We start from the raw sequence: 23,603 nt of genomic DNA on the forward strand, positions 1-23,603 counted from the left end.
CCAAGGACCCCTCATTTCAAATATTCAAATATTCTCCTTCATTGGTAAAACTGGCTCTCTTACAGTTTCTCCTATGCAAAACCAATTTTTTTATTTGAATGTTTTATTAGGTTTTATAAGAGTGGGGAAGGGATAAAGTTGGTATGGGTATTGGGTGGGGTTGGGGAATGGGATTGAGGTAGGGGTAAGGGTAAGTACAATAGTGGGGTTACCCCTACCAGCAATTCAACACTTTAGCAAGCAAACTATCGTCCGGGTATAAATATTAAATAACAGTTAATTTGATACTAAACAATTATAGTCACTAGTAGCAATGATAATCATAAAAATAAAGCTTAGCCAATCTTATAGTTTCTCCTATGCAAAACCAAATTTTAAGATCTGTTTGTTCTCTCCATTCAGGACAAGACTTTGAAAGGGACAGTATATCGCATTAATGGTGCTGTTCCGGCCAGCAACTACCTCCAGCTTCCCAAGACTGGCACCCAGTCTTTGGGTCTCACTGGTCGATACATCTACATCCTCTTCAAACCTGCACCTGGCAAATATTTTGTCGTGCACCTGGACATTGCCACTGAGGTGAGTGTGAGTCTATTCCTAGCTCCACGATGGCCGTGGGTACAATAATAGCATAAGTTAAAATGTGTTTGAAAGCACTGTAGTCTTCTCATGATACCTGCATAACACAACATTTATTGACTATTTATTCCCATTGTTTCTTTCCCACCTTTCAGAGCAGCCATCTTTCCAAAGACACTTGCAAACAACATAACCACTTGTAATAAGAATACAGCATTTTAAAAAGACAAATAAAAACATTTTTAAGATCCTTCCCACAGGCCAATAGACCTGGAGCGAGAGAAGAATGAACACGGCGAAGGAGCCTGTATATTCGCCACCTGCCTTTTTAATATTTTTTTTGTTGAAAAAAAAAATCTTGCCATTTGGGAATTCTGACACAGTCTGTTTGTTTGGTATTTTACAAGTTGTTGTGATGCTGTATGGGAGATTTGTTTTCCTAAGCACTGCAGCTGTCAATTTTTTCAAGGCTTACTTTTGAATTACTGTCTTAAGACATAATAGAAGAATTGGGTTAATCAGGAGGAACACCTTATCAGACTAACAGATTTTATTAATTTAAAACATTGATCCAATCTTGTTAACAAATTCTGGGCAGCACTCAACCAAAAAATAAAACTTTATTTTATTTTATTAGTATTTTATATTTTATTTTATTTTATTATTTTATATTTTGTTCTATTATTTTATTTTATTTTATATTTTATTTATTTTTTATTTTATTTTATATTTTATTTTATTATTTTTTATTATTTTTTATTTTTTAATTTTTAATTTTAAATAATAATAAAAAATATTTATTTTGTAAAAAGTAATACAAATTTAAAATAATCTTATTTATTTTGGTAACATTTCTTAATCTGAGAAAATGCTACCAGGCTCCTTATTTTTTCCTGATTTGTTTGTTTAATCTCTGCACTTGCATTTAAGGAGTGGTCTGAACTAGCAAGGATTATTCTCCATTCTCCATGAAACTACAAAGTGTTTTGCTTGGCATCCTGACCCTGTATTGGGTTTAGATTTAGATACAGAGACATGTACAGTACATAGGTCTGGCAGAAACAGAATAAGTTATGCAAATGGAAAACTCTCCAAAATGAAAAGCAGCGTAGGAGAGAATTTACTTCCTTGCATAAATCATACAGTCTATATAAGGGGTCTTCAAACTTGGCCCTTTTACGACTTGTGGACTTCAACTCCCAGAATTCTTTAGCCAGCGTGCCTGGCTGAGGAATTCTGGAAGTTGAAGTCCACAAGTCGTAAAAGGGCCAAGTTTGAAGACCCCTGGTCTATATAAATAGCAATATTCAGCTTTGGTTCTCTCTTGTGGGCTGTCTATCAGCTCCTGAATATTTGTTGCTCCCAGTATGATAATCCTGTCTCTATGATCCAGCTCTGTTTCTTTTCATTTCTAGGACAGCCAAGTGGTCCGTATTTCATTTTCTAACCTCTTTAAAGAATTCAAGTCCACAGCCACATGGTTGCAGTTCCCATATATCTGTGGGGCAACTCGTGGGTCAGTCTACGAAAGTACAGCCAAGACTTCTAAGCGAGGTAAAATGCAAAGAAGGTCTAATAAAGATTTGGGGGGGGGGTTGCCTTTGAGTTTACCTTCAGGACTTTAGAAACGTGGATCTAACTTTCCTGAGAAGTGAGTTGATGGTTTAGACCAGGGGTAGGCAACCTTGGCTCTTTTATGACTCGTGGACTTCAACTCCCAGAATTCCTGAGCCAGCCACGCTGAGGGGAAAGGGAGAGGTTTCCAAGCTGAGCCATGCTGGCTCAGGGATTGTGGGAGTTGAAGTCCAAGAGCCAAGGTTGCCTACCCCCGGTTTAGACTGAGTTTTTACTAACAAGACAATTGAACTCTGAAGAAGAGAGATTAGCAAATGATCAATTAATGCTGTGTTTTGGCAATTAAAATAATACTTCTGAGGCTTTCTCTTCATCAACTTAACCATCGTTCTAGTAATCTGAATATCTTAACATTGTAGAGTTTGTAAGGTAAGGGAGGATGGATATTCCAGTGCAGCTTATCATAAAGGCAGCCAGATTGAGAAAGGATATTTTCAGGAACAGAAGCTAAACATTGATGCCTTTTCTAAGGACACCTGGTGCAAGTTAAATTAGGCATTTAGGCCGGCCTGGATGTCCATACTTCCAGGGCTGTGGAGTCGGTAGATAAATGTTCCGACTCCGACTCCTCAGTTTTTTGTACTTCCGACTCCGACTCCCCGACTCCGACTCCTCTGTATTAATATGCAAATGTATTTTATACATTCCATGCACATGAAAAGCATGCTTCTTCACGGTCACTTAACGTGTTCATTTTGCAGTTATGTGAGGCACTGCATGCATTGGTCTTTATTCTTACAGTAGAGAAGTCATTAATTATAACTTTTTGTGAATTGGGACATTTAAACTTGCTTTTTTTTTTAATTCCAATCTAAATTTAGTAGGAGTCGGAGTCGGTGCATTGTTTGCCGACTCCGACTCCGACTCCAGGTACCCAAAATTTCCTCCACCTCCTTGACTCCGACTCCAACTCCGACTCCACAGCCCTGCATACTTCCACTTCCTTGTCTAAAGAAATGATTGGACATCAAGAGATGTGCATAAGGCTTGAGGTTGGGGGTTTGGGAGTGTGTCAAATGCCTGTAGAAATTCAACTCTCGCTGGCGTGTTTGGGCCTTTAGATCTGGTGGGCCTCGCCCCCAGCAACGTGCGATGGACGTGTTTGATGCTTGATCTCCGCCACGTTCTCGGCCTCTACTTGAACAGAACCTACAGTCATCTGAAAAGCATCAAGCTGTGCTCCAACATGTTGGTGAAAAACCTGTTCACCAGCGAATTGCTCTTTGACCCAGGTAAATATTTATATGAAAGGGGAGGGGCTTGCATCATGACATTGAGACAGGCTTTTCAACATCCGGGCATCCTTCCGGCGAAGAACAACCACATCCGTCTCATCCTTTTTTTCTTCCTTTTTTTTTCTTCCTTTTTTTTTCTGTTAGCATTGACCTCTTCTGAGGCTCACCAGTCCAAGATGGCATTGCATGGTTTCTCTCCCATGCCTCGGGAAATGGCATTTCCTGTGCCCAAAGGAGAACTGTGGCATGATCTCTACGATTACATTCGGTAGGTTTGGCTAAATTTCTCTTTCTTGTACCTCTAATTTCCTTGCCTTCGTATTTTTGGNTTTTTTTTCTGTTAGCATTGACCTCTTCTGAGGCTCACCAGTCCAAGATGGCATTGCATGGTTTCTCTCCCATGCCTCGGGAAATGGCATTTCCTGTGCCCAAAGGAGAACTGTGGCATGATCTCTACGATTACATTCGGTAGGTTTGGCTAAATTTCTCTTTCTTGTACCTCTAATTTCCTTGCCTTCGTATTTTTGGGGACTTTTTGCTCAGCGTAATATTGCTCAGCCCGAAAGAGAAATGCGTGAGGAATATGTTTGTGATTTGGAGGGGTGGGGCTTTGTCAGAATAGAAATTCCACAACTGAGGTGTTTGTAATGGAAACTCCTGCTTTGAGACCCCAAAACCTGTATACTGTATCATTCCCTGAGCCAAAATGTTTATTGTGGATTGCAGAGTTAAGTTTGTCTGCTCAGATTCAATTGACCACCATCATTTAGAACGCAAGACTTTGTCTTGCTGGCTGATGGAGGCTGAAAGGCTGGACAAAAATTCAGTCTGTCGTGCATTAGCTTTTCTCTGATTCTTTTTCTTCAGGTTCCCTTCTAATGGATCCAAAATGCCATCTGATTCTATTCAGAAAAGCACTTTGAATTCCTATGCTGGTGAGTGAGTGAATTCAGGAGACTAAGAAAACCGGAAATAATAATAAATTCAGCTTTCTGAACCACCAACTCTCTTACAGAATAAACCAAGAATATATTGAGATATAACTCCATTTATGCCTGGATTGATTTATTAGGCTGATGAATCATTTCGTGTCTACTTGTAGGTATCTTCTCTCTCCCTGACGACAAATGTCTCTGAAACCCTAGTGCAGTGATTCCCCAACCTTAACAACTTTAAGAGGGCAGACTTCAACTCCCAGAATTCCCCAGCCAAAGTTGAAAAAATACTGCCCTAGTGTCCTAGATCACAGACTGAAAGCAGTTCTAGAAGGAGGAAATTGATAATGAACCATGATCCTAATTGAACCTTTATTATATATATATGGCCATCCATCTTATCCAAGTCATTCTGGGTTGCTAACAGGCCCGAGGGAAAAGCCAAAGCCAATGTAAAATAGGGCAAAATGGAGTTGAGAAGGACCATCCCAGGATAACTAAGGCACCTCTGAGCAACACACACACACACCATGCATAGCAGGCTTCATATCCTCAGGTCTTCATTGCTTTTCTTCCACCTTTTCAGCTGGCCATCCTGAAGACGATCCAGTGACCCAGGTTCCCAAGGACGTGTCTCTGAGCAAGCCGGTTCGGGACCGGGTGTCTCTCATCCAGCAAATCACCAGTCCCAAAGAGGTATGTAAGCTTTAATCTTCCTTACATCCAGAATTGACAAACACCTACCACCATTCTCTGTGCTAATGTAATAGAGACTATTGTACAGATAGTCCTCAACTTGACAACCATTCGTTTAGTGACTGAAGTTACAATGGCACCGTTGGACACAGTATTAAAATTTGGACGCTTGGCAACTAATGTGTATTTATGACGGTTTGCAGCGTCCTGGGATCACGTGATTCTCCTTTTGTGACCTTCTGACAAGCAAAGTCAACGGGGAAGCCAGATTCACTTCACAACCGTGTTCCTAACTTAACAACTGCAGTGATTCACTTAACAACTCTGGCAAGATTCGCAAAATGGGGCAACATTCCCGTAACAACTGTCTCATTTAGCAAGATAAAATTTGGGGCCCAATTGTGGCCGTAGGTTGAGGATTCCCTGTGCAGAATTCACTTCAAATCTTAGCTTGCTGCTGTCCCCCCCTTAGCTCGGTTGCTTCTCGTTGAAGAAAGGATCAGCATACTTTAGGTCAGACATGTCAAACACAAGGCCTGGGGGCCGGATGCGGCCTGCAACGTGGTTTCATATGGCCCGCGAAGCCATCCTGGAAACAGTGAGGGAACGGCCTCCGCTGCCTTGGCCCTGGCCCAAGTCGGCCGGGAGTCAATGTACAATTTTGTGGTGGCCATCATGGCACTTGCCCCAGTGGACCATGCCTTGGCACTTGCCCCGGTCCCACCCCCTTCTGCCGGAGACCCTCAGATCTGTCCCACTCCTGCCCAGGACCCCACAGGCACCCTTGATGCGAATGATGTAGAACTGGCCACACCCACCCAGTAGGCCACATCCACTCCATCCACGCCCACCCAGTAGGCCGCACCCACCCGGCCCCCAAGGGCAACCGCAATGCTGATGCGGCCCTCAATGAAATTGAGTTTGACACCCCTGCTTTAGGTTCAGCCTCCAGTTTCCAAAACTTTTTTTTTTTTTTTTTTGGGAAAGATGCCTCGCCAGTCTCCCCTTCTTACAAAACACATCCCCAAGATCCACCCATCGAGGTCCGATCCTGTGTGGACAGCCTGCCTTGTGGACCAGAGCCTGAGAGAAGGGTCCCAGTCCAGAGGAGATTCCTGTTTCCCCCCCTCTTCGATGGACGATGGCAGCATTCATGTTTACGCCCACAAAAATGGGGATGGCCGTGTCGGTGCTGTTACCGTCGACTCTGACGAGGTAAGCAGCAGCTTCAAGCTGTTCTTCCTTAAGGCCTTCCTTATCCGTGCGGCGGAATATTTAACCTGCGTGGCATTTTCTCCCTCTAAAATATTATCTTTTCATTTCTGGTTGCTGTCTGGGGCAGTACTGCAATAAAAATGTTGTTAATAAAAGTTAAGCCTTTGTTAGTTTAGTATTGGAATTTTTTTTTTGATGAAATATGTCTTCGGTCTATTAGCGCCTTGCAGATATGAAATAATAGATGTCTTTCCAAATGCTTCTTTTGTGAAATTTGACCTGGAGGAGCTAACAGGAGAAACAGATAAATTTGAAAAGCTTGGGAGAATATTTATTTCAGTACATAAGCTTAGATTTATGGCTCCTGTCCTGTATATATGCAATTCCAAGTGAATCTCCCTGAGCTAGGTAAGGTATATGCACTGCGCAGGCTTGTCTCATTAGTTACAATACCAACTAGGAGGTTACTCTAAAGCACGGGTCGGCAACCCGCGGCTCCGGAGCCGCATGTGGCTCTTTGAGCTTTCTCCTGCAGCTCCCAGCCTTCTCCGCCATTTGCAGAGAGAGGGGGGGAGGTACTTGCGCTTCCCTTCTCTCTCTCTCTCTGTATGTGTGTGTAAAAAAGAGTGGCCTCATGCTGTTCTCAGACAAGCTGACAAGCTTATTGGGCGGGGCTCCTGCCTTTGCTGCATCTCAGCAGGAAGCAGAAAGCAGCATCTCTCTCTCTCTCTCTCTCTCTCTCTCTCTCTCTCTCTCTCTCTCTCTCACACACACACACACACACACACACACACACACACACACACAAATGAGTGGGGGAAGAGGACTGACAGACCAAGGGCAGGAGAGAGCCAGCCCAATAAGAATGTGTGTCAGCTTGTCGGAGAACAGCGTGAAACCAGCTTGCCAGGTGAGCAGAAGATCAGAGAGAGGGGGAGAGAGAGAGCGAGAGAGAGAACTCATGCATAGCAGCCTCTATTCCTTTTTAATTAAACTCTTCAATCAAGCTCCCTCCCCCTTGCGTGCGCATGCGCGCAAGTTTTGCAGCTCCCAGTGTTTTCTTTTCTGTGGGAAACGGGTCCAAGTGGCTCTTTGCATGTTTAAGGTTGCCGACCCCTGCTCTACAGCTTTCATGGAAAATCATGGATTTTAAACAGTTCACAAGGAAACATCATTTAAATCGTTGCTTGTGATCTTTATTACATATGTCCTTGATAAATTATTTAATACTTTGAAATAGCTGCGATGGGTGCTTCGAATGTGCAGCTTCTCGGTTGAATACGACCTAACAAAAAATGTTTTTTTTACCCAAACCAACTTGTAACATTCTCCTTCATCCCTGCCATCCGTCCCTGCCATCCATAACCCTTAACGTGTCCTATTTTTCTCCAGAACCAATACATGCCGACAGCAGGGCCAAAGACCATCTCTGTCAAGAGCTCTGTTCCCTGCACGGTGAGAAGCAATTTTGTTCTTTTACAACCTGTATGTCTGAAGGCTCTCCTGGTTTCATAGCAGGAGACTTTCACCTTTGAGACCACAATCATGTCTGGGCTACAGAACTACTTCTGAGTCTCTTTCATTTTTTTCCTTCCTACCATCAGCTCTTTTCTGTGATTGATGATATTTTAGTTCTAGCCATAAGCAGGGGGGGAAATTGGGCCAATGATGAATGATGGAAGCTGCTTAATACCAGATTAGGCTGTTGACCCATCTAGATCAGTCGTTTTTCAAACATGCTGGCTAGGGAATTCTGGGAGCTGAAGTCTACACATCTTAAAGTTGTCAGGGTTCAGGAAGAGACTGAATTATATATTGCCAAGAGATTGTTCACCCCTTCTTTAATGAAAAAAGCAGAATCACACTAGAGATTTGTTGTTTGTGCTGATGCAGATGGATGCTTTTCACAGTTGTTGCTTCCTGACTCAATGTAACTCCGGATTGGTTTTCAGAAGCTGCTACCAGATCCAATTCTGAAGCTGAAGAAGATTATTGGGTTCGGAGGTTGCAGCACCAAATGGGTCAGTATGTTCTTATTTAACCAGCATATTTCCCTCCACTGGGGGGAAGAAAAACCACGCATCCCAGTTTGAGCACCCTAGAGCAGGGGTTTGCAACCTTAAACACTCAAAGAGCCACTTGGACCCATTTCCCAGAGAAAACAAAACACTGGGAGCCACAAAACATGCATGCATGCGCGAGAAATAGAGGCTGCTGTGCATGAGTTCCCTTTCCTCTCTCTTTCTCTCTCTCCCCCTCTCTCTCTCCCTCTCTTTCTCTCTCTCTCTCCCCCTCTCTCTCCGATCTTCTGCTCACCTGCCAAGCTGGCTTCAGGCTCTTCTGCAACAAGCTGACATACATTCTTATTGGGCTGGCTCTCTCCTGCCCTTCCTGCTTCCTGCAGAGATGCAGCCAAGGCAGGAGCCCTACCCAATAAGCTTGTCAGCTCATCGGAGAACAGGATGAGGCCACTCTCCTTTTGAGAGAGAGAGAGAGAGAGAGAGAGAGAGAAGGGAAACGCAAGTGCCTCTCTCTGTCTCTCTCTCTGCAAATGGCAGAGGAAGTTGGGAGCCACAGGAGAAGGCTCAAAGAGCCACATGCGGCTCCGGAGCCGCGGGTTGCCGACCTAGAGGAAAAGCAAGATGAAAATGCAACATTATAGTAAGACAAGCAGGCTCCTAGGCAAAATGAGACATTACTCTGAATTGTAAGATGCCTCTAGGCCTTGGAATGCCATATATAAGAAGCCACGTTCCCCAAACTGATAGGTAACGCTTACATTTGACCCTCCAATTAAATTAAACCAATTTGTGTGAATCATTCTGGCAATTGTTCATTTTGTATCTTCTTCAAAATGACAAGTTAGAATTGGAGAGGCACCTGCATATCCTCCAGCAGCCCCAGAGCCTCAGAAGGGGCACCTTTGTTGTGAAGATTGTGACATTTTCTGCTTTTTCTTTCACCCAGGCATTGTGGGCTTCCGGCAGTTCTGTAGTGGTCTACCCTTGCCATGCCCTGATTGTAGCCGTAGCAATTGATTCTGGAAAACAGAGATTTTTTGCTGGCCACACCGACAAGGTATTTTCTCTTCCTTTTGTCTTAACGTTTTAACATCAAAGTCATTCCAAGTATAGACATGTCCCTAACGTTGAAAGGATGCTTTACGGGAAATGTCTAGCCTTCTACAGGTAGTCCTTGACTTACGACCACATATGGAGCCCCAAATTTATTTTGTTAACTGAGATGTTTGTTAAGTGAGCTTTGCCCCTTTTTACGACCTTTCTTGCCACAGTTGTTAAGTGAATCATTGCAGTTGTGACATTAGTAACCCGGTGTCATGGTTCCGAGAGATGAAACCCTTCAAAAGAACTTCGTGGCATTGTTTTTCTTAAAGAATCTTTTATTCGGGACAGGAGTTCACCCCATGGCGTGGTGCTTGGGTCTCGCACCTGGGCTGCCGACTTTCCCGCCGACAAGCTCAGGGTCTTAACCACTTAGCCACCGTGCCGCCCTGTGGTTGGGGGGAGCAGGGCACCTCATCCTAAAGAATATTTCTCCCAGGTGTGTGGCCTGACTTCCCCATGCTGCAGGAAACCCTTTGCGCAGACAGTGGTCCGTTATTTTTTGCAGGTGGCAGCCCTGGCCTTCAACCACAAAAGCACTTTGCTGGCATCCGCACAGATGGGAGAAATGAGCGTGGTGCGTCTCTGGGACTTCCCAAGTGGGAAATGCCTTTGCGTCTTTAAAACTGGGATCCATTCCATCTCGTGCCTCAGGTAAGTGCCGGACACCCCGGAAGAAGGGCGGGGGTGGGGAATATAATAATAATAATAATAATAATAATAATAATAATAATAATAATAGTAATAATAATAGTAATAATAATAGTAATAATAATAGTAATAATAGTAAAGTTGGAAGGGACCTTGGAGGTCATCTAGTCCAACTCCCTGCTCAGGCAGGAAACCCTATAACATTTCGGACAAATGGCTGTCCAGTCTCTTCTTAAAAACTTGCAGTGTTGGAGCATTCACCGCTTCTGGAGGCAGGTTGTTCCACTGGTTAATTGTTCTAACTGTCAGGAAATTTCTCCTTAGTTCTAGGTTGCTTCTCTCCTTGATGAGTTTCCATCCGTTGCTTCTTGTCCTGCCTTCAGGCGCTTTGGAGAACAGCTTGACTCCCTCTTCTTTGTGGCAGCCCCTGAGATACTGGAACTCTGCTATCATGTCCCCCCTCGTCCTTCTCTTCATTAAACTAGACATACCCAATTCCAGCAGCCGTTCCTTATATGCTTTAGCCTCCAGTCCCCTAATATCTTTGTAAGCTGGAAGAGCTCATAGTGTCCCTTGTTGGTGTGTTGAGGGGGCTGAGGATACCAAGTGTGGCTTTTCTATCATGGAACAGCCTCCTCAGAGACATTAGTTTGGCCCCTTTGTGCGATGGCCCTCTGGAAACTGTTGAAAACCAAATATGGCTTTTGGAGACTGAACAGTTGCCATTTTTACACCACATTTTTATGTGTTGCCTATAGAGGTTCTTATTCATCCAGGTCATGGTTGTCCCAAAGGTGCTTTGATTTTAAAGGCAAACCAGATTTTCTGATTTCTTACCTGTTATTAGCTATTGCATTACTGGCTCTTCTTATCTGTTGTATTTTGTTCTTTTTATTTATTGAAGGATGCTTTATTGTGTTTTAGTACACTGTTGCAAGCCACTGCAATCTTGAAGACTTGGCTGCATACATAGTAAAACAAACCAGCAATAACTAACTAAATACATACATAAATAAATAAATAAATAAACAAACAAACAAACAAATAAATAAATAAATAAATAAATAAATAAATAAGGAAAGGCTTCCAGATTTGGTGCTGAAGATTCCTTTAATGGTCTGCCCTGAGTTTCCTTGAAACAGTTCATGAAACTTTCGACCGATCAAATTCTGTGCCTTGTTTACATCTCCGTTAATTGTCCTGACAGGCAGTGTCCTTCTCCAATTTTTAAGCTAGAACAGCCGTCAGTAGCTTATTTTTACTGAACTGGAAATGCTGAACCATTCTTTTCCCCCTTCAGTTTTTCATACAGCGGAAATGTCCTTTGTGGCACGGGGAAAGACAAACGTGGGAAGACGGTGAGTAAATGGGCATTTTGTTTGTATAGCAGACCAAAGTGTTGAGGGTTTTCCTCACTTCACTTGCTTCTTTTACAGTGTTACCTCAGAGGTCTCCGTGGGGCATCGGTAGCTGCCAGGATCTGCAGAGGTATCTTTAGCCCAGGGGTAGGCAACCTTGGCTCTTTTATGACTCGTGGACTTCAACTCCCAGAAATCCTGAGCCAGCCATGCTGAGGGGAAAGGGAGAGGTTTCCAAGCTGAGCCTTGCTGGCTCAGGAATTCTGGGAGTTGAAGTCCACGAGTCATAAAAGAGACAAGGTTGCCTACCCTGCTCTAGCCTTTCCCAATTCCCAAACAAGATTTGTGGTACTTGGGACTTGGGAAACAATGCTCAGGGCCAAAAAAAGATTCCTTCTCCCTGCCAAAGCTGTTGAGAATTTGTATGATTTGTGCTTTTAGAGATTTGATTTGTGACTTGCTCACATTTAACTGGTTTGTGAATTGGTTTTACTGTCAGTTGCTGTCATCTAAAGTCAAGGGAGATGTATAACTGGTTCTGGAGTGGAGGAAGGGCGTCCTGGTCATGTATTCTTCATCCCATCTACTTACTCCCAGAGATCAAAATGCTAGAGCTGTCATGGCTGAAGATCTCTTCCCAGGCAGAACCTTGATTCCAGTAGGCCCTCTCAATTCCTGGCAAATAGAGGGGAAGAAATGGAGGTAGTGACAGATTTTATCTTCCTGGGCTCCAAGATCACCGCAGATGGGGACTGCAGCCAAGAAATTAAAAGACGCTTACTCCTGGGGAGGAAAGCTATGGCAACTCTAGACAGCATACTAAAAAGCAGAGACATCACCCTGCCAACAAAAGTGTGTATAGTCAAGGCCATGGTTTTCCCAGTTGCAATGTATGGCTGTGAAAGTTGGACCATAAGAAAGGCTGAGCGCCAAAGAATGGAGGCCTTTGAGCTATGGTGCTGGAGAAGGCTCCTGCCAGTCCCCTGGACTGCAAGGCATTCAAACCGGTCAGTCCTGGAGGAGATCAACCCTGACTGCTCTTTAGAAGGCCAGATCCTGAAGTTGAAACTCAAGTACTTTGGCCACCTAATGAGAAGGAAGGACTCCCTGGAGAAGAGCCTGATGCTGGGAAAGATGGAGGGCAAGAGAAGAAGGGGACGACAGAGAATGAGGTGGCTGGATGGAGTCACTGAAGCAATAGGCGTGAGCTTCAATGGACTCCAGAAGATGGTAGAGGACAGGAAGGCCTGGAGGAACGTTGTCCATGAGGTCGCGATGGGTTGGACACAACTTCGCAACTAACAACAACAAGTTTTCCTTTCTGTATTTGCTCTGGACAAAGGTGGAGCTGTCCAAGTGCTGATATCTTGATGCCATCCTTCCATACAAGGGAAGATTAGAATTGCCCATAGATACAGTTGCTCCAAGATACTGTGTTTTTTTCTGATTAGTGTCATCTAGTTTTTAAACTGAAAAGAACATTTATAGCTCAGGGTTAAACTGTGGGATCCTTGATGCTCTCTGAGCTTGGTTGTTTTCTTTCAGATGTTTCATTACGCAACTAATGTACCGGTGATGTCACTTCATCTGAATCTAGATTTCTAGGACTGAGAGAAAGAACAAGACTCCTATCCCCATCAGAATATTCTATAATGGCACTACTTTGCAGCTCATTGATTTCTGGTTTTTCAGATCCCAGTGTTCCTTTTCATTTCTAGGGTTTAGAGCAGCGTTCAAAATATCGTAGGTAAATTTGTAAGTTTGTTTTGCTTTGGATCAGCTGTGAAGATCCTGAATCTTCTCTCCAAGTGTATATTTTTTTTATAATATCTTATTAATTTTCTCAATTGGGTATTTAAAAAGCAACATGATGACTGGGTTGATCAATAGTTCAATAGCGTACACAAGTCTTTAGTATACATCTCATATTACAACATCAAATATTTCCTCTCTTTTTCCATTAATATCTGCTATCTCATATTGGGCTAGTCCAGTGTTTCTCAACCTTGACAATTTTAAGGCATGTGGACTTCAACTCCCAGAATTCCACAGCCAGCAATGCTGGCTGTGGAATTCTGGGAGTTGAAGTCCACATGCCTTAAAATTGTCAAGGTTGAGAAACACTGGGCTAGTCCAATTCTTCTTATTATCAACTAACTAAAAACATCTTTGTTACAGTTATCAAGTCACCATAGGCAGGCATTTACCCTTTGTGAGATAGACAATCGCTATCCTGTGGTCTCCTTATGGGGAGCAGCCATCCGGAGCGTATATGGGCAATCTCATCCTCTCCTTATCCAGAGAGGTTCCAAGGAACCAGTTTGCTCAGTGGTTCCTAGGTCTTTGCCACAATTGTCAGCTCTTTGCAGAGATGTCTTCAGTCCACCGTTCCTTCCTTGAAAGTTCTGAGCTAAGATATATCTTCAAAGCCATTAATTCTGAGCTTGGTTAAAGAAGAGTGAATTTGGGGAGTTGCAGAAAGATTTTAGAGGTAGATTTGATCAGGTTTGTCCAGTCAAGGAAAAGATCACTCTAGCTGTTGCACACTCTCTTGGCAGGTGGTGGTGGTGTGGAACACCATCCAGGTGAATCGTGGGGGAGAGGTGGTCATGCTGGCCAAAGCTCACACAGATGTGGACATTCGAGCCTTCAAGATTGCCTTTTTTGATGATACCAGGTAAAAGAACTGCTTGTTCTTCTTGAGGCTAACTGTCATCCTTGCAAGGAGAGCTCTCAAAAGAGTCTTTGAATCAGGTCCTCAGGAAACCAAGTTGGTTACATACAGTAGTTACAGGCAACAGAAGCCAGCCTGTATTTACTCTCTGAGCTTTTTCTTATGCACTCTGTTGCATCGTAGCTGGTGGTGCTCTTGAAGGAGTCTTTCATCGGAAACTGATCACAATCAAGATGCTTGGTCCAGGCCAAAGAGCAAACCAGAGTGACTCAAGAGGGGAGGAAGGGAGAATTGCACATCACAACTACTATGCTTATGTGAATTCGGATTAATATTCCAAGCTGGAAAGCTTTGGTAGATCTTCCTTCCTTCCTTCCTTCCTTCCCTCCTTCCTTCCTTCCTTCCTTCCTTCCTTCCTTCCTTCCTTCCTTCCTTCCTTCCTTCCTTCCTTCCTTCCTTCTTTCCTTCCTTCCTTCCTTCCTTGCTTGCTTGCTTCCTTGCTTCCTTCCTTCCTTCCTTCCTTCCTTCCTTCCTTCCTTCTCTCATCCTCTACCCTGACTTCTCTCAACACAGGATGGTATCATGTGGCCGGGACAATGTGAGGCTGTGGCGGGTCCAAAGCGGGGCTTTGCGCTCCTGCCCCGTGAATTTGGGCGAATACCGTTCTCTGGAGTTCACAGACCTGGCCTTCGAGGTCGGCCACTCCACCCAACGTGAGCCTGAGGATCGGACGCTGTAAGAAATGGTTTTCTTTTCTTCTTCCCAAAGCTTTAGAGAAAGACTGATGGTTCAAGGCAGCTTCTGGGTGTCTTTCCATAGAAGGCTGATCAACAGGGCTGTGATCATGATATCTTAGCAAGCACATTAAGGTTCAGTCCTGCCTTTGGCTGACATATCTTGATTTATCCTGGAAGTAACTCATTTTGGTTGACAGGGGATTCAGCTAATATTTCACTGTTGGATTGATTCACACATCAATTTAAATATACGGTTAACCAGAGCTTCCATATAAAAGTTTCTGGCACTGAAAATATAAAACTAAATAAAAGTTAGTTTTATACTTAGGACAACCAGGAAATCCGTAGAGTTGTTTTTTTTTCTATTTGCCCCCTACATATTTTTAGCATGGAAGTATAAGATGCTGCTCCATAACCGATCCAATTCTTTTTGGTGGATTCTTTATTCTGGTTTATTAAAACTACTTTTATAACATCTTTCTGTAGCATTACTTCCATAGGGGTCTTGATAACTGTTTTATATACAGTAATGCAAAGTCTATTTACGGAAAAGTTCTTCTTTTGCTGCTATTGTCAGAGTGACTCAACTGGTGACGCAGTTGCCAGAAGCCACAAAAGAGAACTGCTTTAAGAATTAAAACCATCCCTCCCTCCCTCCCTCCCCTAGGTTTGTTTGCAGTAGAAGTGGGCATGTTGTAGAAATTGACTACAAGAATGTCACTGTCAAAAACGTCCGTCGCCTTTTGCCCTTGGAGACAGGACCCGCCCATCAACGAGAGAAGCCAGGTGTTAATTCAGGTATGAGTTGAGTGCTTCCGGGAGTTTTTCAGGCGTTCGGCTCTCACAGCCATTTCTAACTTTGGGAGGCCGAGTGAACGTTTTCGACTCGTAAAGGTGTTTCATTGGACACGCTCATCAAGCCTCTGCCATCTTAGCTGACATTTTGTCTCCTTTTTAATGGGCATTAAGGGCCTTTTTCCAAATCAAGCACAGTCTTCAGCTCCAGCTTTTTTTTTTAAATTGATGTCATTCTGTTAGAAGAAGGGAAAAAAAAGGAGTAATTTGATTTAGAGGAGCCCAGAAGAACTAAAAAAGAAGGCTAAACAGGGCTGCCCATAGTCCATAACATCCACCAATCATTTCTGTTCATACAACAACAACAACAACAACAACAACAACAACAACAACAACAACAATAATAATAATAATAATAATAATAATAATAAAATTTAAAAGTTGGAAGGAACCTTGGAGGTCATCTAGTCCAACCCCCTGCTCAGGCAGGAAACCCTATACCATTTGTTAGGGGAGATAGCCACCCATGCTGGGACATCTGCTCAGTGTGTTCTTGAAATGCCACCTTGCTTGGATACCATCCCCCCACCCTTGCATTCCATCCACCACCCCCTCCCTGTTATTGTCAAGCTGCAAGTGAAGGAAAAATGTAGGTGAGAGTCCAAGTCAGTCTTGACACTTACTAAAGTGAAGGGACATTGTTTTGGGGTAGTTGTAGAATGTTATCCTAAGGGGTCTTAACGAGAAAGGCCTTTAGATATTAAGGATCAATTAGAGATGGGGGGGAAAGGATTCAAGCACTGGCAGTTCTTGTGTCTCAAAGCATCCTGGATTTCTGTTTTTTTTTTTTTCCTCCCAGGCCCTGGGATATCCCTAAACAGCATCTGCCTCTCTTCAAGTTTCTGTGCCACTGCCTCTGATGATGGCTACCTGCGCCTGTGGCCGTTGGATTTCTCAGAAGTCTTCCTGGAGGCAGGTGCGTAGAGCTTAAAAATCACAAACCAGGTAGGCCTTCTGTTCGGGAGATCAGCTGGAGATGCCTTTGGAAAGATTACAAATGACACCTGAGGACATCATCATCATCATCAAGTTAGAAGGGACCTTGGAGGTCATCTAGTCCAACCCCCTGCTCAGGCAGGAAACCCTATACCATTTCAGACAAATGGCTGTCCAGTCTCTTCTTAAAAACCTCCAGTGTTGGAGCATTCACCGTTTCTGGAGGCAGGTTGTTCCACTGGTTAATTGTTCTCACTGTCAGGAAATTTCTCCTTAGTTCCAGGTTGCTTCTCTCCTTGTTTAGTTTCCATCCCTTGTTTCCTGTCCTGGCTTCTATGAGAGTGGTTTACTTCTGTGCTCCTTCTGAGCTTGAAGGGATTTTAATCCATGACCTTAGGTAGTTTACACAATCATTAAATAGTGGAGTTGAAATAGGTCATTGAGTCTAACTTCGTATTCATTACTGGAATCTACATTAAAGCTTCCTGAATAGATGGCTGTCCATCTTTGGTTTTAAGACATTTATTGAAAGTCCACCACTCCCCATGGTCATTGGTTCCACTTTTGAACAGCCAGGAACAGTTTCCCAGCTTCGGCTGAAATCTTGTCTTCCTATAATTTAAGCCCATTATTCTGTGTCCTGCATGATGGGATAAGAGAGAAAGCAGATCTTGTTTTTTTGTGTGCGACATTCCATGTTCCAGAATTTGACATCTTACTACATGAACAGTGCTGTTCTAGCCTGCCTCTGGTATCTTTTTTCCATGGCCCTAGATATCCAGTTTCCTTTATGTCTTTCTATGCAGTTAGGGCATATCCTCCATGAGTTTAATCTCTTTTGAAAGATGCCCAAGCCAATGGCTTCCACAGTTTGAAACGGAAAATTCAGCGACTTAAAAAGGCTATTCTGCAGAGAAATATTTCCATTTGCTTGTCTTGAATCTCCTGTCAACTAGCTTGCCTGGGGATAACTACATATTCTACTTCTAACAGCTTCACATGTACCAAATCTCTCCCTTACTAGGATTGCATTTTTTGCATAGATTTATCTAGTTCTTGGAGAGCTACTTTGGTGTCATGGTTAAAGCACCAGGCTAGAAACTGAGAGACCCCGAGTTTTAGTCCTGCCTTAGACACAAAGCTAGCCGGATGTCACGTCCCAAGAAACATGAAAGACAAGTGGAAGTTACCCTGTGGTAAGATGGACAGCCAATAATACATTTAATAAATCCCTGAATAATTTCTGAGCAGTTTCCTTTATTGTTCCCATAAACAGAAACCTTGCCAATAACTAAAGTAGCTATTTGCATCATCACCAGAAACTCCAGATTCCTCACCGTTTCCTTTGCCCGGTGAATCTAACCATGTCACCTGAATGCTGACTGAGCAGGTATCTTTCTTCCAGAGCACAACAATCCAGTGAGTTCGGTTCGAATCAGCCCAGACAATCTGAAGGTTTTGTGCACCACCGCCACTGGGAACGTGGGCTGCTTGGACATCCAGTCGAGGGATTACTACACGATCATGCGATCCCACGTGGGCACAGTCTGGGCGTTTTCAATGGACAGTTCCCAGAAACAGCTGGTGACTGTGTCCAAAGACAGTACCATTCGCATCTGGAATGTCGAGTCTATGCAGCAGGTGATTTCAGAACTTTGTTCAGCCAAACAAAACACACACACACAGAGACACACACACACACACACACACAGAGAGAGAGAGAGAGAGAGAGAGAGAGAGAGAGAGAGAGAAACACACACTCATTTGTGGCACTTTAAAGATTAACATTATTTTAACAATAGATGCTTATAGCTTCCTGGAAGGTGTCAGATATCCGATCCATCAATCTCCTGATCTGTATTCTTAAGGTTGAATCCATGTGAATATGATAAATGAGAAACTTGTGCAAAGAAAGTGCCAGTTTTTAAGAAGCCACAAGACTTTTCATAGTTGTTGTTCTTAGTTTGGGGCAAAAGAACCAGAGCTCCAACTTAACAGGATATGTTGGGATGGGTAAAGCAGTTTATGGTTTTTAAATTTTGTTTTAGATGTAACAAAAACAACGATAAACCCATAATAAAATGTTAAGGCCCGTTTAAACCATACCTCTCCACAACCAAAAGCAACCTATCTTATCCAGAAGTAGCTTCTTTTGTTTTCATCACTATTTCATGCAATAACAGCAGATGATCAGGTCAACTTTTTTTAATTGGTTGATCATCTCTATTTTCTGTTCTTTAATTGTTTTCTTGCCATTGATGCTTTCACTGTATTAAATCAAAGATGGGCCACCTCCTCGCGGTTAAGAAGCGAGGCACACCTTAGGCAGAGCTGTAAGACAAAGTGGTCAAGACTGAATTACACAAAACAGGCAAGGCCAACATTTTCTGGCTTTTAAGGTTAGCGTTTGGACTTCTTGGGAGATTTCAGGCTATGTTAAATCTGTTTAAGGCATGTGCTAAATATTTCTTCAACATCGCCCACTGTTGCTTTATTTTTTTGTGTGTGTATGTGCCAGACATTCTTCTGCAAAAATGGAAGTCAGGAAGATTTGATTGTTTCTTATTGGTTGTTCCCTTTCTGGAATGGAAGTATTAAAAAGTTCCTTATTTGTGAGCCCTTCATCTGAGATGCAAGACTTAACACTTGGACCATTTCCTTCTGCTCCCTCCTCCTATCTCACCTAGATACCCCTCTGTACCCTTACAGCTTTATGAATTCACGGCCTCAGATGAAATCCCATGCGCTGTGGCTTTTCATCCCTTGCAGCCTATTTTTGCTTGCGGCTTCGACACCGGCGTGGTCAGGACCATCAGCTTGGCGGCCTCAAGGCTACTTGAAGAACACAAGTAAAGTCTTTGCGTAATTTCAGAGTTACATTTTGAATGTTTTGCATGCATTACAAGAGGAGGGAGAGAGTGATTTGAAAGGGAATGTTCCTTTGGAGGAAAAAATAAATATGAAATAAATACGCTTGTAATGCAGTAAAAAACAGCAACAAAACAAATGTACTGATTTAGAATGATTCATTCGCTTAGCAGTGTCTGGGGTGATACGTTGAATGTTAAGTACAGGTCATCATTAGCGACCACAACTGGAATTGACAATTTGGTCATTAAGCAAAGCGGTTGCTAAGTGAAACTGCAACGGTGCTTAGAACCTTATTTCAGAGTTCCTTTGTTTACCGACCAGTGAAGGTTGTAAATGTGAGGAGAGGTTGCAAAGTTACTTCTTTATCGCTGTCATAACTTGAACAGTCTCTAAACGAGGACTACCTGTATCACATTTCTGCTTCTGCTTTATCTATTTATATAAAACATTCAACCATGGCCACTCCGCTCAAATAACGAGACTCTGGGCAGCACCCAAATCATTATACAAAAAGAGAAAAGAAAAATAGCACATACCACTAGAGCAAACTAAAATAATTATATAGTGATTAAAATTAAACTATATAATATGTCACCAGTGGGGAGAACGTTACTCATACTGGCCCGAGTGCCTGGAGACAGAGACACATTTTTATTGCCTTTCCAATGGCAGATGCTCCCCTTTTTACAACAAATAACTCAATGAGCAACTCTAAAAAATATAGTGCAAAAGTAAACTCTAAAAATATACTATAATGCAAAAATAAACTGAAAAGTATACTACAATGCAAAAGTAAACTAAAAAGTATACTACAGTGCAAAAGTAAGCTAAAATATACTATAGTGCAAAAGTAAACTAAAAACATACTATAGTGCAAAATAAACTAAAATTACTATAGTGTAAAAGTAAACTAAAATATAGTATAGTGCAAAAGTAAGCTAAAATATACTATAGTGCAAAAGTAAACTAAAATATAGTATAGTACAAAAGTAAAGTAAAAATATACTATAGTGCAAAAGTAAACTCAAAATATATTGTAATGCAAAAGTAAACTAGAAAGTATACTACAGTGCAAAAGTAAGCTAAAATATACTATAGTGCAAAAGTAAATTCAAAATATAGTATAGTGCAAAAAATATACTATAGTGCAAAAGTAAACTAAAATATACTATAGTGCAAAAGTAAATTCAAAATATAGTATAGTGCAAAAGTAAACTCAAAATATACTGTAGTGCAAAAGTAAACTCAAAATATACTACAGCGCAAAAGTAAACTCTAAAAATATACTATTGTGCAAAACTACACTAAAAAAATATACTGGACTTGGATGGGGGGTGGGAGGAAATGCTGATTTCAAATCTCGCTGGACTAAATAGCTTTCTGGGTGAGTTCGAAGCAGTTGCTCTCTGGCCAATAACTACAGGATTGTTATGGGTTTAAGCTGCAGGGAGTGAAACCTTAATGTGTTGTGCTTGTGGGATAGAATGGCCCTTGTTTTTGTCATCCCCTGGTTTCCTTCTTGGTGTTCATTCCTCATTTTGCCTCTTTGTTTGGGGGCAATTATTGGACAGGCAGCACCGGGGTCTGATCACTGGTCTGACCTTCTCTCCAGATGGCAATTTCATGTACAGTTCCTGCACACAGGGGACGCTGAGCCTTTACAACTGTGCCGTCCAGAAAAGTCACACGGTCCGAGTGTTAGGTAAGTGTTCTACTCTACATCTATATCCTTTAAGGAGGGACTTTACTATAAGTGGTCCTCCATTTATAACCGGTCATTCGGCGACAATTCAAAGTTTCAATGGACCTCCCCCCAAAAAAAGCCACTTAAGTTCTGGTGTTCCAATGTTTGCACACACCTACACAGCCACCTGACCACATATCGGGCATTTGGCCACCGGCTCAAATTTATGGCTGGCTCCAATGTTCTGTGTGGTCTCGTGAAAGCGATTTGTGGTGTTTTGGGACAGTTTTCAGCAAAAGACACCCACAGGAATACAGGTAGTCCTCGACTTATGACCACAATTAAGGCCAAAATTTCTGTTGTTAAGTGAGACATTGGTTGAGTGAGTTTTGCCCCATTTTGCGGCCTTTATTGCCACCATTCTTAAGTGAATCACTGCACTCGTTAAATTAGTAACCCGGTTGTTAAGTGAATCTGGATTCCCCCATTGACTTTGCTTGTCAGAAGGTCGCAAAAGGGGATCACGTGATTCCCCCCTCGGGCCACCGCAACCGTCATAAATATGAGTCAGCTGCCAAGTGTCCGAATTTTGATCACGTGACCCTGCGGAGGCTGTAATGGTTGAAAAATGTGTGAAAAATGCTCATAAGTCACTTTTTTTTCAGTGATGTGACTTTGAACTGTTGCTAAATGAACTGTTGTAAATTGAGGACTACCTGTACCAGGGGGTCTTCAAACTTGGGAGTTGAAGTCCACAAGTCTTAAAGTTGCTAAGTTTGAAGACCCCTGATATTGATTTGCTTAACGACTGTGACTTTTGTTTAATGACCGCTATGCAAATAGTGGGAGTTGGACTTAACGATCATCATGATTTACAACAGAACTTGACTGTCTGTCTCTCCTTCAGCTAACGTGGTGTCCCAGGACGCTGACCATGGCCCTGACGCATTGTCCGTCAGTTGCGAAGGCCGTCTTTTGGCCTTTGTGGGCCCTTCCAAATACATTGTCACCCTCATGGACGCTCACACTCTGGATGAGGTAACTATCCCACGCGTGCATCTCAAAAGCGGGTAAAAGTTCTTGCTGATATAATGCTAGCGAAACCACGTGAAGCTCTGGAGTTACTAGGTGTGAGTTAGGCAGCTATATAAATGTGTTTAAAAAATAATTAAAAAAGTAAAAATAAATTAGCAGCAGCCAAAAAAGCTAATACAATCCTTGGTTGCATAAACAGAAGCATAGAATCAAAATCACGTGAAGTATTAGTACCGCTTTATAAAGCCTTAGTAAGGCCACACCTGGAATACTGCATCCAGTTTATATCATCTATCCGTCTGTCTGTCTGTCTGTCTGTCTGTCTATATCTATCTATCTATCTATCTATCTATCTATCTATCTATCTATCTATCTATCTATCTATCTATCTATCTATCTATCTATCTATCTATCTCTATTTTCTAATCTGTCTATATCTATCTATCTTTTAATCTATCTATCTATCTATCTATCTATCTATCTATATCTATATCTTTTAATCTATCTATATCTATCTGTCTATCTATAGCTATATCTTTTAATCTATCTCTATATCTCTATTTTCTAATCTATCTTTTAATCTATCTGTCTATATATCTTTTTATCTATCTATCTATCTATCTATCTCTATTTATTTATCTATCTGTCTATCTATCTTATCTATTTTCTAATCTATCTGTCTGTCTGTCTGTCTGTCTGTCTGTCTGTCTGTCTGTCTGTCTGTCTGTCTATCTATCTATCTATCTTTTCCCTCCCTTTACACATGCACATAAAGAGAACCACACCCACAGATGTAGATGCACCTATGTGCAACATGTGTAAGCACAACTATAAAAGTATCTTTAAGCATAAATATAAAACTATCTGTGTTGTGACTACATGTCAGAGATCACTGACAAACGGTGCATCTGACACCCACCAGAACAGGCCATGCTGTGTACTTTGAGCTCCTAGGGTGAAAAAAGGAATATAAACCTGAGCAATAATTGTGTCATTTTTTTCATCTGACTTCCAATAGTTGTCACCCGCTTCGGCCTGCCATAGGGCGTCCTTGACCTTTCCCCATACTGCTCGCCTTCTCTGCCCACTTCCTGGTCTAATATAAAGCCAGTTTAAGTAAACAGAGCTTGCTGATACTCTTATCTATGCATGCCAGCTACTAAGAATCGACGTGAGCATATTGGATCTGGACAGCACGGCCCTGGATGCTGCAGTGAGACTTTGCTTCGCCCCTTTTCCTCTTGGCCATCTCTTGGTGTCCACGTCCTCCCAGAAGGTCCTCGTGCTGGATGCCAAGACTGGACGCTTAATCAGAGTGGTAGGAGACCCACAATTTTTGTTTCCCTTTCAGAGGGGGGGACTTCCTTGCGGTTTCCATATTTTTC

The 23,603-nt window shown here is 42.4% G+C and overlaps 1 protein-coding gene across 1 annotated transcript in view; it reads left to right on the forward strand.

Moving 5' to 3' along the window:
• The window catches only part of WDR90 (WD repeat domain 90), a 51,232-nt gene that overhangs the window by 4,195 nt on the left and 23,434 nt on the right, over positions 1-23,603 (forward strand). The window contains exons 3-23 of the mRNA XM_015824647.1: positions 403-579; positions 1,995-2,133; positions 3,276-3,446; positions 3,594-3,717; positions 4,317-4,384; positions 4,971-5,080; positions 6,068-6,295; positions 7,688-7,750; positions 8,248-8,316; positions 9,263-9,373; positions 9,926-10,071; positions 11,369-11,426; positions 13,985-14,103; positions 14,674-14,835; positions 15,505-15,635; positions 16,492-16,608; positions 18,034-18,269; positions 19,338-19,477; positions 21,071-21,201; positions 22,091-22,221; positions 23,375-23,536. Coding sequence (XP_015680133.1) covers positions 403-579; positions 1,995-2,133; positions 3,276-3,446; positions 3,594-3,717; positions 4,317-4,384; positions 4,971-5,080; positions 6,068-6,295; positions 7,688-7,750; positions 8,248-8,316; positions 9,263-9,373; positions 9,926-10,071; positions 11,369-11,426; positions 13,985-14,103; positions 14,674-14,835; positions 15,505-15,635; positions 16,492-16,608; positions 18,034-18,269; positions 19,338-19,477; positions 21,071-21,201; positions 22,091-22,221; positions 23,375-23,536 — 2,793 coding nt within the window. The remainder of the gene's footprint in view (positions 1-402; positions 580-1,994; positions 2,134-3,275; positions 3,447-3,593; positions 3,718-4,316; positions 4,385-4,970; positions 5,081-6,067; positions 6,296-7,687; positions 7,751-8,247; positions 8,317-9,262; positions 9,374-9,925; positions 10,072-11,368; positions 11,427-13,984; positions 14,104-14,673; positions 14,836-15,504; positions 15,636-16,491; positions 16,609-18,033; positions 18,270-19,337; positions 19,478-21,070; positions 21,202-22,090; positions 22,222-23,374; positions 23,537-23,603) is intronic.

Source organism: Protobothrops mucrosquamatus, unplaced genomic scaffold (genome assembly GCF_001527695.2).
Source record: "Protobothrops mucrosquamatus isolate PMUCROS unplaced genomic scaffold, P.Mucros_1.0 scaffold2304, whole genome shotgun sequence".
Lineage (NCBI taxonomy): Eukaryota > Metazoa > Chordata > Lepidosauria > Squamata > Viperidae > Protobothrops > Protobothrops mucrosquamatus.